The 15,256-nt window shown below is 42.2% G+C and overlaps 1 protein-coding gene across 1 annotated transcript in view; it reads right to left on the bottom strand.

The window, feature by feature from the left end:
• The window catches only part of LOC307070017 (myoferlin), a gene marked incomplete at both ends in the record, with an annotated part of 138,473 nt that overhangs the window by 26,527 nt on the left and 96,690 nt on the right, over nt 1-15,256 (bottom strand). Inside the window, 7 exons of the mRNA XM_079728635.1 lie at nt 1,361-1,506; nt 3,038-3,143; nt 4,626-4,740; nt 7,093-7,256; nt 10,076-10,207; nt 13,637-13,792; nt 14,957-15,149. Of these exons, the coding sequence (XP_079584761.1) occupies nt 1,361-1,506; nt 3,038-3,143; nt 4,626-4,740; nt 7,093-7,256; nt 10,076-10,207; nt 13,637-13,792; nt 14,957-15,149 (1,012 nt within the window). The remainder of the gene's footprint in view (nt 1-1,360; nt 1,507-3,037; nt 3,144-4,625; nt 4,741-7,092; nt 7,257-10,075; nt 10,208-13,636; nt 13,793-14,956; nt 15,150-15,256) is intronic.

Below are 15,256 nucleotides of genomic sequence, written 5' to 3'. Positions count from 1 at the left end.
AAAAACTATATATAATTATCTCAGTTTTCAGTGTTTTTTTTTTTTTTTTCAATTTATTCAGTAACTCTAAGTGTGGTATTGGGTTAAGAGCTGAGGAAGCAGTGAAGAAAAAGACAGGGTCCTTGCCCTCCTGTAGCTGACATTTCAGTGGTGGAAATTTTATGTAACTATCTTAAAAGTATGACTAGATTTAGTAGATGTAAAATAATACTGAATAATATTTATGATCTCAGAAGTAAGAGTTCCATGTAGGGGTTATTTTTTTCAACTTTGAATAAACAGAAAACCCAGGTCAAGGACAATCTTGTAATTGACCTTCTGGCAGTATTACTAGTGACATCAAAATATTTTATGCAGCCAGGAGTGAGGCAGGTTAGGGAGCATGATCTCAGTCTCAACAATACTCTTTGGTAGAATAGAACTGGGCCATATTTCTGGTCTTCTGACTGGTGGCTCAGTGTTCTTTCCACTTCACCTCGGTGCTCTCATGTGGAAGGAGGGAGTCAAGTGCCTCTAGAAACTTCTCACCCTATCAGGATAAGGATGATTGCAAAACAAATATTCATTCATTAGCTCACTCATTCTACTCCATTATTTATTAGGAACAAGGTCCTGAGCTTTGGAACCTTAGAAGTACCAAAAAGCTCACTATCTAATAAAAAGGCACTTCATGACATCTGCTATGAGTCAGGCATTTTGTGGAATAGAAAGAGGTCGTATTTGGAATGACCTTAGCCTGGGTTCAAACACTCTATCACTTACTAGACACATGGCCTAAAGCAAATCCATTTCACCTCTGTGAACATTGTCTGTAAGATGAGGATAAAAATGCAGATTTTGTGGATGGGAGATGATGTATATTCAGTACCTACCATCACAAAAAGCACACAGAACATATCACTTATGATTGTTCTGAGTATTATTTTTCCACTCAATTTATTATTATTCCATTTAAGCCTATAATACCCTAATTAGATGCATATTATATCCATTTTGCAGATGAGAAAGGAAATGAAGCCAGGATTTGAATCCTCAGGTGTCTTGTTCCAAGTCCTGAGCTATTGCCACTACTACATTATGTTACCAAAATAATTTGTTTCTAGTACTGCCTCTTGAGTGGTTCTCATTATTTAGCCTGCTTCAGAATCACCTGGAAGACTTACTGAAACACGGAATGCTGGGCTCCACCCCCAGAGTTCCTAAAACAGCAGGTTTGGGGTGGGGATACACTTTTATAACCCTTGAGCAGGGCATCAGGCCCTTGACTGGCAAATGGTTCCTGTAGAAGTCGCCAAGTTAACCGTGGTTCTGTGTGGTCTGGAAGGTGGAGCCCCCAGCTCCCTCCCACTGCTCCTCTTACCCTTGCAGTACTTGCAGTGGTTTGTGTTAAATCTTTCTTGCGTTTTCGGACCAGCCTTCGGCGTCTATGAGTATGATACATTTTTTCTGCTGCAACCCAGGATTTGGGCTTATTATCAGGAGGAATGATAATTCCATACTCCCAGCCTGGAACAGAGGTTGTGAATGGTTATCCAAGAGAGATGCACTTGTCAGATTGCCAAATAAAGTTCCAGGAGTCATTTGGTCACTCTCTGCTCCGCAACATTCTCCACTGTCATGACTGAACGCCACTGCTCCTATCACTTTGCTGCCATCAGCCAAACTGAATACAGCCCCATTCCCCTGGATCCCTCTTCAAGAAGCTTCCTCTGCGACCCTGGGGTTCTCCTCCATGTTTCTACTTCCAGTCATTCATGGTAATTGAGTGCATCTAAGAGTAAAGCACAATGCAAGAGGCATCTGGGGACAGTGATGAAGGGCATGGCCTGTGTAGTCAACAGCCTGTGTTCAAACCCCTGCATCACTACATGGGGGCTGTTTACTTTTAAAGTTTCTTGCAAGTTAGTAAACCTGCTGATGGTCCAATTTCCCCAGCAGAAAGGTAAAATATACCTTTTTCAAAAGAATTAATCAAAATAATGTATGCAAAGCACTAGGACCATGATTAGCATATAGTTTGCACTCAAAAAACTAACTATTATTAAAAGGCCCGGTGTGTGCATCAAGATCATCAAGAAACATAATCTATTTGAAACCTTCCTTATCAATGCTAGTTCTTTCGTGTGTACTATTCCCTCTTGTAAGAAATTTAAAAGTCAAATTTTCTCTCTTGATAATTCTAAATGTTCTAGTTCATTTAACTTTAGATTACTATTTGTAGAAAAGGGTAAATATCTGACTTCCCTGGTGGTGCAGTGGTTAAGAATCTGCCTGCCAATGCAGGGGACATGGGTTCGAGCCCTGGTCTGGGAAGATCTCACATGCTGCAGAGCAACTGAGCCCGTGCGCCACAACTACTGACTGAGCCTGCGCTCTAGAGCCTGAGAGCCACAACTACTGAGCCCGCATGCCACAACTACTGAAGCTCGTGAGCCTGGAGCCCGTGCTCCAGAATAAGAGAAGCCACGGCAATGAGAAGCCCGCGCACCGCAACAAAGAGTAGCCCCCGCTCACCACAACTAGAGAAAGCCCGTGCACAGCAACGAAGACCAAATGCAGCCAAAATAAATAAATAAATAATTTTTTTTTTAAACAAAAGGATAAATATCATTACCAGAAGCTATGTCAATAATCTGCATTATTGCTGAGTAGGGTGACTTTTAAGGCATTTTGCAGTTCTTCTTTCTGAGCTAGGGGTCCCGAGTGTGATGTTCCCAGGGAGGATATGCTGTGGTTAGACTAGAGAAGCTCCAAACTCCAGTCCCCTCCCAAATTCTCATTGGATCCCCGGCATCTCAAAGTCCAGCCACCCGGCATCCTGTTACTTTGTATCTTTCATTCTTGACAGACCCCACCCTGCACCTGTCCAAGTAGTTGCTTGTCCTTCAGATTTTGCGTCTGAATAGTCACAGGTAACACCACCTGACCTGGTCATCTTAGACGAAGGGGCGTGAGACTCCTCCCTCCCAAGGAAACCTGACTTTAACCAAGGCATTGCTGGAGGGTCCCTGGTCAGGTAATAGGTCTGAAATGTTACCTCTCTCATCCACTGCACGATTAATGTCATAGATCCATGCATCATCTTCCCATTCCCAACCTGGAGGGCAAGTGAGCTCGCTGGGTGATGCTGCTTTATCACCGTTCTTAAAAAAAAAAAAAAAAAGAGAGAAAAAGAAGCCACAGTGTGTTAAATAAGATGCAAAGGTGAGATAGAATTCCTCACACTTAACTATAGACTCACTCATTTCAATACCATCATACACATCAATCTTTCTCAGAAAAAGCCGTAATCTTTATTTATACACGATTGTTGAACAATAACTAGATTTTTAAAGAATACTTTCTGCTTCCACTATTAGGGAATATGTTATGTTAAACCATGGGAAATTGTTTTTGTAGGTCAAAAATGATCAAATATCAGCAATTTCATATGGTTCAACTTAATGTTATGAAATGATGCAACTCTTTATGAGGGGTTATATTGCAGAGAACCCATCAGAGATGGATAAAGCATGAAAACCACATGTTTTCAAGAATGGGGTAATGCTACAGGAGGTTGTAGATGCTAATCATGTAAGACTGAGCAAAGTTTACATGAAATATTGACTTAAGTTCTGCATTGAAACTGACAGAGTTATGAAAAAAGTTCATAGTAAAGGAAATAAAGGAGGTCCGTAAACATAGAAAAATAGTCAGCTTCACTTTAAGAGTGTGAAAATTGAAATAACGACAGGATACCATCTATTCATGTACTGACAAAGATGTTAAAGTGGGAGGGTGTCTAGAAAAACAATCCCCTATGCTATTGCTAGAAATATAAATTTGTACAACCTCTTTGAAAGTAGTTTGCCAATATTTGTCAAATTTTTATATGCATTGAAACCTTGACCAAGCCAACAGGTGCCTCTCCTACAGATAAACTTTCATAAGTGAATAAGAATGTATGTATAAGGATGTTCATTGTCACATTGTTTATAAAAAACAAAGACTGGGGGGAAAACCCCTGAATATCCACAAGGAGAGGATTAGTTAAATAAATTATAGAGGGGTACATATAATAAAACACTCTGTAGGAATTTTTTAAATGGCTCATAGATCTATATGTATTGATATCAAAAGATGTCCTAGATATATTATGTGAAAAATACAAGTTGCAGAACTGTGCATATAATACAACTCTATTCAGGTGGGGAAAAAAAGAAGTTATATATTTGTATAGGAACAGAAAACTGCTATCAGTGGTTCAATGGTTATCTCTGGGGGTGGGGATGGGATATGGATCAGGGAGAAGAATTACTTTTAATTTCCTTTTATGCTGTTTGACTATTCTAAAGACATGAGCATTCAATCTGTTATGATTTTAAAAACTAGTTCCATAATAAATATAGTAAAAAAAATTTCACAACCCAGACTTTACCATGTACCAACATCTAGTTAAATAGGCCCCATGTCTTTCCTATAGGAATCAATTACAGATGCGCTTTGGAGGCTCCAGTTATAAAGGGAAAGCTTTATGACATGAGATGGAGCAGAAGGGACCAGGCAGCTCCGCCTTGTGGTTGGTGATCCAGCGATGGTTTCTCCCAGCTCACTCAGGAGGGCTTATACCCCGGAGCTGTGCTCACCGCATCCGTGTAGGTGTCCTCTGCTGGCTTCCACTGGCCCCGGGGGTAGCGACTCTCGTTCTGATACAATTCATCTGTGAACTCTGTGTGACCCGCATCCGCCTCGGTCAGCAAGCTGAGGGACAGGAGGCTCACGTTACCAAAGGAGAAACATTACCAAAGGTGGTCACCGACCACCCCATCTATTTCCAATGGCGGGGAGACATCTACACCCTGGGGGTGGCCCCCGTTCCCTCCTCGCCCTACCCCGTTGGGTTCTCCACTCCAAACTCTTCTTTGTACTAATAGCTTTTGACATTCCTTTGAAGGGGGGCCGCTGGAACAATGAGCCCTAAATTACAGAGAACTTTTCAAATTAGCAGAGTTGCTCCTGCCCAGTAATTAGGGTGGGGACTGGGAAAACAGCATTGTGGGCAGCTTCTTCTAGGGACCAGTCTTCTGTTTCTGTGTCAGGTCAGGGCCATTCAGCATTTTCTCAGCAAGACTCTTGGCTAACAGTTCAAAAGAATAAAGAGTCATCTTCCCTCTTTCTACCTATTTTAAAAAATGGAATGGAGACGGTCTCCTGGGGCCTAGTGTGGAAACTTTTACTCATGGCTTGCTTGGTCTACGTAACACAAACTGAAGGGAGGAGTTTACATTTTCTGGATAGTTCCTAGGTAGGGATGACAGCCAAACCAGGTCATTTAAGACTCCAAAGTCCATTTGGGCACTTGAGAAATCCATACTGACTCCCTGCCATGCCAATTTTCCTCTTGGATTTGGAACTATTTTGACAACCCAGAGAAGAAAGTACAGAGGTTCCAACTTTGACTTAAGTCTTCTGCCAGGTATCCACTCAAGTGAGGTTTCTTTTTCCCTTTTACTGTCTCTACCTCTTTCCCCTGCTGTATCCTTCCCTAGAATCAAGCACTGGAAAGAAATCAGAAAACAGGAAGTTCCCACCCTTTGTATCAGTTGGGCTTGTCCGTCACTTCTCTGGGCCCCAGAGAAGGAGAACAGAACTGGCTGCCACCTATGGGGTCCCATCCAGCTCCGACAGGCTCTGACCTGCTTTTCCAGTCCCAATTCCCCTGGCCTTTCCCTGCCCTCACTAACCTTCCTTCCTTCTTTCCAATTGAAATCCCATTTCCCTTCCCCTCACCAGCAACCCCAACTCCATCCAAAGCAAGCTGTCATGGGTTAAAAGCAATCATGTGCAGACACTGGGTCTTAACAGACCAGACCCAGCACACTTCTTTCCTTCCTTCCCTAATCCTGTGTCATTATGGGAAACAAATGTGGACAGAGAGAGCAAACTCTAGTTTAAGGTCTTAAAATCCAACTTCACAAGCGTGTTTCCTCCAAACACAAGTACACTGTCCTGAGCTGGAGAAAAGAGGGCATTCTGGTTCCAGTGCTTTTGGCAACACGTAGAAACCAGGCTTTCATTTCCTCCAGACTCCAGGGGACACATGCTTGCCCCCTGTACTGTTTCTTTCTTCCTGTTTAATAATAGCCTTTGACATATAATTCACATACCATACAATTCATCCACTTAAATGATGCCCTCTACTGTTTCCTGCAGACATTCCAGCATAACAGTTGAGAGCTGGTTTTGGTGCCCAGGCTAGATTTGGGTTCTAGCCCTGTCTACACCACTCACCCACAGTCTGTGTGCCTTTGGACAAGTGACTTAGTCCCTCTAGGTCTCAGTTTCATCTGTAAAGTGGAGATAATACTATTTTATGTTGGGAGATAATTCTTTGTGAGTCTAAACACAGGCTCCATGACCTTTGTTACAGACTATCTTCTCAAGGATGTTTATATGAGGAACAACCTCGGAAGACATAGTGTTTCTCTCCAGAGCAAAGGGCCAGCATGCTTACTACCTACCCATTATAAAGGATTCAGGTGCCCTAAGCTCAGGGTTCCTTTCCTATTATACAATCCACTTCATGTGCAAGTGTCACCTGGCCCTCTTTTTGTCACCCTGTGGGCATTGGGGCTTGGAGAACAGGAGCAAATGTTGATACTCTGACACTACTATTTGCTATGGGCAATAGACTCCTTTGTCTCTGCTTTAGGAGTCTTGTGTCTCCTGCCAACATCCACGAAACTGTGGCAGGTGACCTTGCTAGCTTACAAGTAGGATAAAAATCTCAGACTCCTCATGATTTCTGACACCACCTATCTTGTAGGACTGCAATCCAGATTCAGTAAGATGATGCGTGTGTTTAGCCCACTGCTTCACACATTCACATGTCATAAGTTCTCAATAATAGTACCAGGTGCTTTTAATACTTTTTTGTTTTATTATGGGACATTGACAACATCTTTCAAGTTTCTGTGAGTTTCTGTGGACTTACTTCTGCTCAGTGGGTGTTATGTAAATATGATCAAGAATGATGATGGAGAAGATTCACTTAGCAATTTCTAAGGAAAAGACTTCATTACCATCCTTTTTCTCAGAAAATGAAAAACTTACCTTTTTTCAGGATCAACTATCCAATCTCCTTCCCATTCCCAGCCTTTTGGAGGCAAAAAGAATTCCCTCTTGAGTTTTATTTTTCCTGTGACATCAGAAAATTTATGACGACCCACTAATCCAGAAGTGCCCCATTTTCCAAACATAAGAGCTTGATTTTCATACTATTAAAAAGAAATTGGAGAAACATCATCAGGGAGCAAGAAATAAAGCCAACACATAAATTTTCAAGTCCATCTAGGACCTAGGCTAAACAATGAGGAAAAGTGAAAAAGCTTTATATTCAGAAGGTATATATGGAGAGAAACCTAAGTTGTGCTGTTGCTGATTATGCAACTTCGGTAAATCATTCATCTTTCTAAGACTCAGTGTTCTCATCTGTAAACTGAGGATAATACTACCTTTCTCATAGGGTTGTTCTGAAGTTCAAATGTACAAATGATTGTGAAAGTGCTTTGTAAACATTGATATATCATGCTAGTTGTTTCTACCATTATTTTCAATGGCTCCAAATAGTGCTCCAAACCTAATCTTTTAGATACCTACAAAAGTCCTCAATTTATGAACATGTAGTCTTCTAAAACTTTATGTATAAGTCTGCTGCCGAGAAGTTGGGCACATTTCCCCACAGAAACAATATTATAATTAATGGTACATTTCCTGGGCAGAAGGTCCTTTAGCACCCAGCTTTTATGTGGCCTAAAAATTCTGAGCCTTCATCCCCTCTGGAGTATGGTGAGTAGACCAAGACCTTTCTGGAAGCAGGTTTTGTGGCAATGGCAGACCCAGGTTTACAGGGCATTCCTTTCTAAGATAGAATTTATAAAATCTACAATGGTCTGTTTTTCACTATGTCAACCATAAAGAGGGTTGAGATTTGCCAGTGGTGAGAGTCTCTGTTTGGGTCCAAGCTGATATCTTTGTTTGTCTGCTGATGAGCTCACTGAGAAGACAATTTGCATAGCAGCAGGGGAGTTTTTGGCTGAAGGATGATGGAAGAAGTTTGGGCAGGGGCCTGATGAGGAAACTGGAGGTCTCTGAGGTGCTTCACGTGTGCTAATGGTCCCGCCCCACAGCTGCTAGTTAAAGGCCTCAAAGCCACATGAGGCTCCCATCTCCACTGCTGCTGCTGCCCTCTTGTCCATGCCAAGGTCCTCACCTGGATTATACTACAGCCATGCTGGCTTCCAAGTAGAAGTGGCAGGAACTGCTCCTCCACTCTGTGTCCTTGTCACTTGGAAACCAAAGAAGCCATGCATGTGCCCCCAAGTCTCACAGCCCCTTGTGCCTAAAGCTCAGAGCAATGTCTAAGACAGCACTAGTGAGACCTCCAGAAATTGGGGGGGGGGGAATTTTTGAAGAGAACTGAGGTCTGGTATTAGCCCAGGAAGGCAAGAACCAGTGAAATTTCCATTACTGTCATTAATGTGCTCCTTCTGGTACTCAGAGGCTGTTAGAATTTGGAGAAACTAGAGTCATGCAAAACAACTAAAATGGGTGGATCATCTCTACACCTGTTGAAACTAGAGTTCGCTCTATGCAAGGAAGGATGTGGAAGTGGGAAACAGAGGAAGGGTTGTTCCTTGCTCAGTGCTAGCTTCTCTGGGCCCCAGCCACAGAGCTGTAGGGCAGGTGGATGCCAAGAAATCCCACAGGAGGGCAGAAGCGAGCCCCTCCCACATGTGCTCTGATACCCCCTCCACACCACCCAGATGACTGACCATCAACATCTGTGACTCAGGACCTCCCCTGAGGCCTCCAGCCCACCCTCTATTTCTCTCCAGTCGCACTTCAAAGCTTGCATCCTAAGGACTTTGTGCTTCCCATGGGTTTCACTGCTTCTCAAAGTGGACCGCAATGCCCTGTATCCACCCACATTGCAGGTGCTAATCCCTAACTCAGCTACAGAATCACAGTCCTCGGGGTGGGATTCTTTTTAACAAGACACCCAGTTTTATCATTGTGATAGATTTTGAGATCCTTGAGGACAGGGCTTGGCTGCTTCATCATCTTCAGCCTCTGCCTCTGTGCCCGACATAAAGCCACCACTCCCTAAAAGCTTGGATGGGTGGATGGATGGATGGATGAATTCTGTCGTCATTTATTTATTTAATAAATATTTATAGGAGCCTACTATGTGCCAGGCACTGTTAAATTTAAAAAAGCAAAACTAAAAGATGGCCATGGGTTTTCTTGCCCAGCAAGCACATCAGAACCACAATCCTAAACCAGTGGTCAGGCATAGTGGTGGGCAGCAGAAACACAATTACAAATTAGCTAGAATGAAGATAGTCTTCTCCCCAATTATTTGAGCATGAAGGCCTATCTGTAAAAGAATGGAGCTCATCTGAAAATTGTCAGAAGAGACCCACTGAATATATCTAATAAATTTACAACAATAAGTACTTTCAGTAAAAAAAATCCAACTAATGCCACTTTTAGCTGTAAAAGTTTGTGAAAATTATTTTCATTGGTTTAACTCTAATGAGATTTCTAATTAGCTAAATGGATTTTTAACTCAGTGAAGGATTTACAAATTATCTCTATTGTTTTTCAAGTATCCAGGCAGCATTTTCTTTGCCCTTGGGCAAACCCCTCTGAGGCTTCCCCAACTGAGGATTGAGTCTTCTGTGGTTTAAAGACTCCAGACACTTTGCTGTAGAGTAGAAATTAACACAATATTGTAAATCAACTATATTTTCAATTAAAAAAAAAACCACTCCAGACCCCAATCAGGCTTCTCAAGGTCGGCACCTCTCAAGCGTCCTCACTCCTGGGTTGCTTGTGTGTGAATCACTCTGGGGTGTCCCAGTGTAGACCTCCAGTCAATCTTTCCCTACCCCCTTTGTTAAGGGCCCTTGAATGTGGGGTTTTAAAAGGTAGCGATTATGGGTGGCTGGTTTGACATCTGAATATTTTCCCTTAGGATGAAAAGTAAAGTACTCCCACACAAAGAGGAAAAGAGTGATGTCATTAAATGTACCATTTCAGCAAAGACGGTGAATGTTCCTTCTGCGAAGCTATTGAACTTCTTCTCAACAGCACTTAAGCCCAGCCAGATGTTCACACGCAACTCCACAGGCACCTTTGGTCCATTGTTTTTTTCCTGTGGGTACTGTGAAATGCACAATAACATGACCCGTTATGCTGGGCACAGTACAGGCTGTGCATTAAGCTCAAAACAAAAGTAGACTGAACATCTAATCATTGTTTTCAGCAGTCTAACTTTGTTTGTGCAGTTAAAATATTTCCAAATAACCCTTCTGCAAAGATTAAAATAACAAGTAGAGGGCTTCCCTGGTGGCGCAGTGGTTGAGAGTCCGCCTGCCGATGCAGGGGACGTGCGTTCGTGCCCCGGTCTGGGAAGATCCCACGTGCCGCGGAGCGGCTGGGCCCGTGGGCCATGGCCGCTGAGCCTGCGCGTCCGGAGCCTGTGCTCCGCAACGGGAGACGCCACAACAGGAGAGGCCCACGTACAGCAACAAAAAAAAAAAAAAAAAAAAAAAAAAAAAAAATAACAAGTAGAGCAGGAACCCCTGGGTGTCCCTGAGACCTTTTCAGGAGGCTCACAAGGTCAAAACTATTTTCCTAATAATACTAGGATGTTACTTGCTTTTTTCACTGTATTGACATTTGCATTGATGGTGCAAAAGCAATGGTGGATAAAACTCCAAGCACTGCAGCAGGAATCAAGACAGTAACACCGAACTGCACTGGTAGTAATAGTTTTCTTCATCACTCTCAGTGAAGAAAACAAAATGCCAGTTTTACTTATTAATTACTTTGATAAAGCAGTAAAAATGGCTAATCCTAAATTGTGATCCCTGAATACATGTCTTTTTAATATTCTGTGTGATGAAATTCTGCTGCATATTAGTGTATGTTCTGAGAAAAAAACTTATGCAATTGAGCTGTGAACTGAACTAGCCTTTTTTTTTTTTTTTTTTTAAATAGAATACCGTTCCTTCCTAAAACAGTGATTGGCTGACAAATATGGTTATTCATACTTGGATATATGGGGCAGACAATTTCTTGAAAATAAACAAAGTGAGCCTGTCATTTCAAGGATAATAGGTGACTGTATTTTGTTGCAATGATAAAATTCAAGGTTTCAAGTTAAAATTAGAATTTTGGAAAATTTGTTTCTGTCTCAGTGGGTGAGCTTGATAGCATCCCAATACATAAGGGCTTTTCTTGTAAGTGATATCAATGAATGTGATTTTTTTTCTTTTTATTTATTTATTTTATTTGTTTATTTTTGGCTGCTTTGGGTCTTTGTTGCTGCGCGTGGGCTTTTCTCTACTTGCAGTGAGCGGGGGCTACTCTGTTGCGGTGCGCGGGCTTATTGCGGTGGCTTCTCTTGTTGCGGAGCACAGGCTCTAGGCGTGCGGGCTTCAGTAGTTGTGGCATGCAGGCTCAGTAGTTGTGGCTCACGGGCTCTAGGGCACAGGCTCAGTAGTTGTGGCACACAGGCTGAGTTGCTCTGTAGTATGTGGGACCCTCCCGGACCAGGGCTTGAACCCGTGTCCCCTGCATTGGCAGGCGGATTCTTAACCACTGTGCCACCAAGGAAGTCCCAATGAATGTGATTTTTAAAAATACTGTATGATGAAATGTGTCAACATTAGGAAGATTTGCATAACTCAGTGAATCAATATTTTCCAAATGAATGCTTAATGTTACAAAATCATGCATGGCTAAAAGAGCCATTCAAAGTACAAGATAGACCAATGGATTTTAAGGTAGCAGAGAATGAAAAGTTCACTGATATAGGTCAGATTCCACACTGCAATTAACCTTTTAAAAGCTACCACTTGAGTTTGGTATTGTGTCAAAGATGAGTACCCATAATTATCTGAAAAAGTTATTAAGATACTCCTCCCTTTTCCAAATACATATCTGTGTGAGGCCAGATTCTCTTCATATACTTCAACCAAGCAACTTAGTCCATCGGACGAAACGTAGAAGCAGTTTTGAGAATCCAGTTATATTTCTGTGAAGCCAGGTTTGCAAAAATGCAAAACAGTATCACTCTGCTCTCTGATTTTTAAAAGGAAATAGTTATATTTTATAAAAATATATAGTTTATGTTAACCTATAATGGGTTTATTATTGTTTATTTTAAAATATATTCATAAATACTTTTTAATGTCAGTTTTAATTTCTATTACAGTAAATATTGATAGACGTAACCCACATACACAAATGCTCTCTGGGGTCTCCAATGACTTTTTTAAGAGAGAAAGGGGCCCTAAGACCAACAAAAAACCCACTGAATTAAATAACTCCCTAAACTGGACAATGAGTATTAACAAAATCAATAAATACATACAACATTCTCTTAAAAGCATTTTGCTGTTTATCCACTGAGTTCGGAAACCTAATGCAGAGAATACCACTGCAGGCTGGACCCTCAGGGCTGCATTTGGCAAAGAAACACTGTGGTTAGGGCTCTGCCCAAATTCCTGACACTCACATCTTCTAGGACGACAGCTTGCAGGGCTGGGAGGCAGCCTGTGACTGGCCACAGGGAAAAGAGGGAAGCAGAAGGGGAGCATCACCTGCCAAAGGCCCTCTCTACAGAGCTCTCTCACCCCCTGTGAAGTTTCGTTTATTAATCAGTTTGCTTCCACGCACTGCTGAGGTCAATTATAACTGTGGTTCTATCTTAAGTAAAATTTATTCCACCAAGAGACACTTGAAAGAAGATAATCATTCTGGTTCTATTTTCACCCTCTTGATTAAAGAGGAAAATATCTCCCTGTTTTAAGAGAACATTCTCCCCTGACTGCTTTTTCTCCTTTTGAATTTTTTTCCTCTCCCTGAAATTCCAAGGAACTCGGTTGGAGTCTGGCAGGGAGAGGGATGAAAAACTTGCATCTGGCAAGTATTTGGATCTCTTTGTTTCCATCCCCAGGCCCTCCTCTGGTTCTCCTTAGGCACATAAGAGAAGTTCTTAATCCAGGGTCCTGGGATGGATTTATGGGTTCTACGAAGCCCCTGAATTGGGTGCAAAATATTGGATGCATTGGAGATGTGCATTCTTTTGGAAGAGAGGGCCAGTAGCTTTCATCAGGCTCTTAAAGGAGTCTAGGACTCCAAAAAATGTTAAGAACCCTGGTCCTAAAATAGTAATTCTCAAAATTTTTCAATTTGAGGACCCATTTGGTTAGGGTATAGATTCCATGGACTATCTATATTACCTTCCCTTTTTTTCCTGCTTCCCAAACGCTCACTAGAAAGGAAGAGAGGCATTGCTTCACATTAGACATTAGAAGTGGAAAATCATTCCAGAAAGCAAAGCATTCACAATGCCATATTAATATTAGTGTCACAGAGACTTCTATGGAAGTGTCCTTGTTTGAAGCCAGCAGACCTCAGGCCACTCTGGGAATTACCACCCTAGAGGAAGTGCCAGAATAGGCTGAAATGGATCACAATTGCCCTAGCCATTCAATGACTGGCAAATAATATAAATCAGCCCTTCTTGGGAATATGGGTTTTGCACTTAAGTATTTCACATTACACAGTGACGAAGCCATACCTTCAGAAAGATGGTTTGGGTTTTCCCACAGTATTTCCCAGATGCATTGTCACCACTGGTGGAGTATAAAACCTGATGCGCGGGAATGCGTGCGTAGGCCAATCTTTTCTCTCCCCGGATCATCCAGATGATGATGTCAGGCATGCTGTTCTGAGGCTGGTCACATGAGTGGGTGGAAAAGGAAGCAAAGCTATAGTTAGTCTAAATGCAGAGACACCACAGACCCTGCAGGCTGGACCCTCAGGGCTCCATTTAGCAAAGAAACACTGTGGTTAGGGCTCTGCCCAAATTCCTGACTCTCACCTCTTCCAGGACCACAGCTTGCAGGGCTGGGAGGCAGCCTGTGACTGGCCACAGGGAAAAGAGGGAAGCAGGAGAAGAGCTTCACCTGCCAAAGGCCCTATCTACAGAGCTCTGAGAGGAATTTTGGAAAATACCCTCTTTTATCTCTCCCATCATTTGAAGAAAGCCATAGACAGCAGTCAAGGGGTTTCAGGCTTCATGTATTTCACAGGACATAGAGCATCTCTACCTCACAATTTGGTATTTTCCAAACATGAAATATTAACTTAGTCTTTTTAAACCTCTTTTTTTCTGATTATAAAGGTGATATAAGTTTACTATAAAAAAAACTCTGAAGGTACCAAAGCATAAAGTAAAAAATAAAAATTTCCTGTAATCACATGTGTGTTTTTCAAATGTATTTCTATCCACAAATATATGACTACCCACCCTCCACCCCCCACCTCCGAAGGTCAGTAGGAAGGGTCTTCTACTCCCTTGTTCTTCCAACCCACAGAGGTCAATGGCAGCCAACATTTATCCAGCACTCACTGTGCGCCCAACACTGTGCTAAGGCCTTTACGCTCTTCACCTTCTTTAATCTTCATAAAGCAATGCTGTGTTTTATCTCCATTTAATATATGGGGAACTGAGGCTTAGAGAGATTGAGTACCTTGCCCAAGGTTAAACATGGTAGATCTGGGAATCAAAGCCAGGTCTTCCCAATCCCAAACAAAGGTACTACACAGATCTGCTACTATATCACTCTAACTGAAATATTCTGATTGTACCATGACACTGGTAATGATTTGTCCACTATGAAGACTTTTCTAGGACAACCAACTCAAAATTCTTCTTCCGCCCTGACCTCAATGATGCATCCATTAGCACCTCAGCCCAGTAATGCCTTGATTTCATCATGCTTTAGATCTGCTCAATATGCAAGATAATGCGCTAGATTTCCCTACTACCATCTCTATCCCTGGTGCCCTTCTACAGAATCCCTCCTCCATGTCAAGTGTAGTTTAAAAGCCTTACCTCTTCAGTCAGTTGCATTAATTTATCGAGCCAGTCCTCTATTTCTGCCAGTGTGGACTTCACCTCTGTGGCCTCAGACCTCATCCTCACAGCTGCCTCGTGTATCTGGGAGAGAGCTCTGGATCGCAGCTTTTGGATGTGAGTATCAAGAACCGTGATATTAGGTTTTCCTTCTATGAGAGGCAACGTGTATCTAAAAACGGAAAAAGAACCAGAGAATATGCAGAAGAGCTTGCTAGGCTTCAGGACTGTCAAGTTCATTTACGGTTGGTTCCCATCTCACAAACCACATCAATTTCC

This window comes from Hyperoodon ampullatus (assembly GCF_949752795.1).
Source record: "Hyperoodon ampullatus genome assembly, contig: scaffold_482, whole genome shotgun sequence".
Classification (NCBI taxonomy): domain Eukaryota; kingdom Metazoa; phylum Chordata; class Mammalia; order Artiodactyla; family Ziphiidae; genus Hyperoodon; species Hyperoodon ampullatus.
The sequence above is the reverse complement of the archived record's forward strand: the minus strand, read 5'-3'. Positions and strand labels throughout refer to the sequence as shown.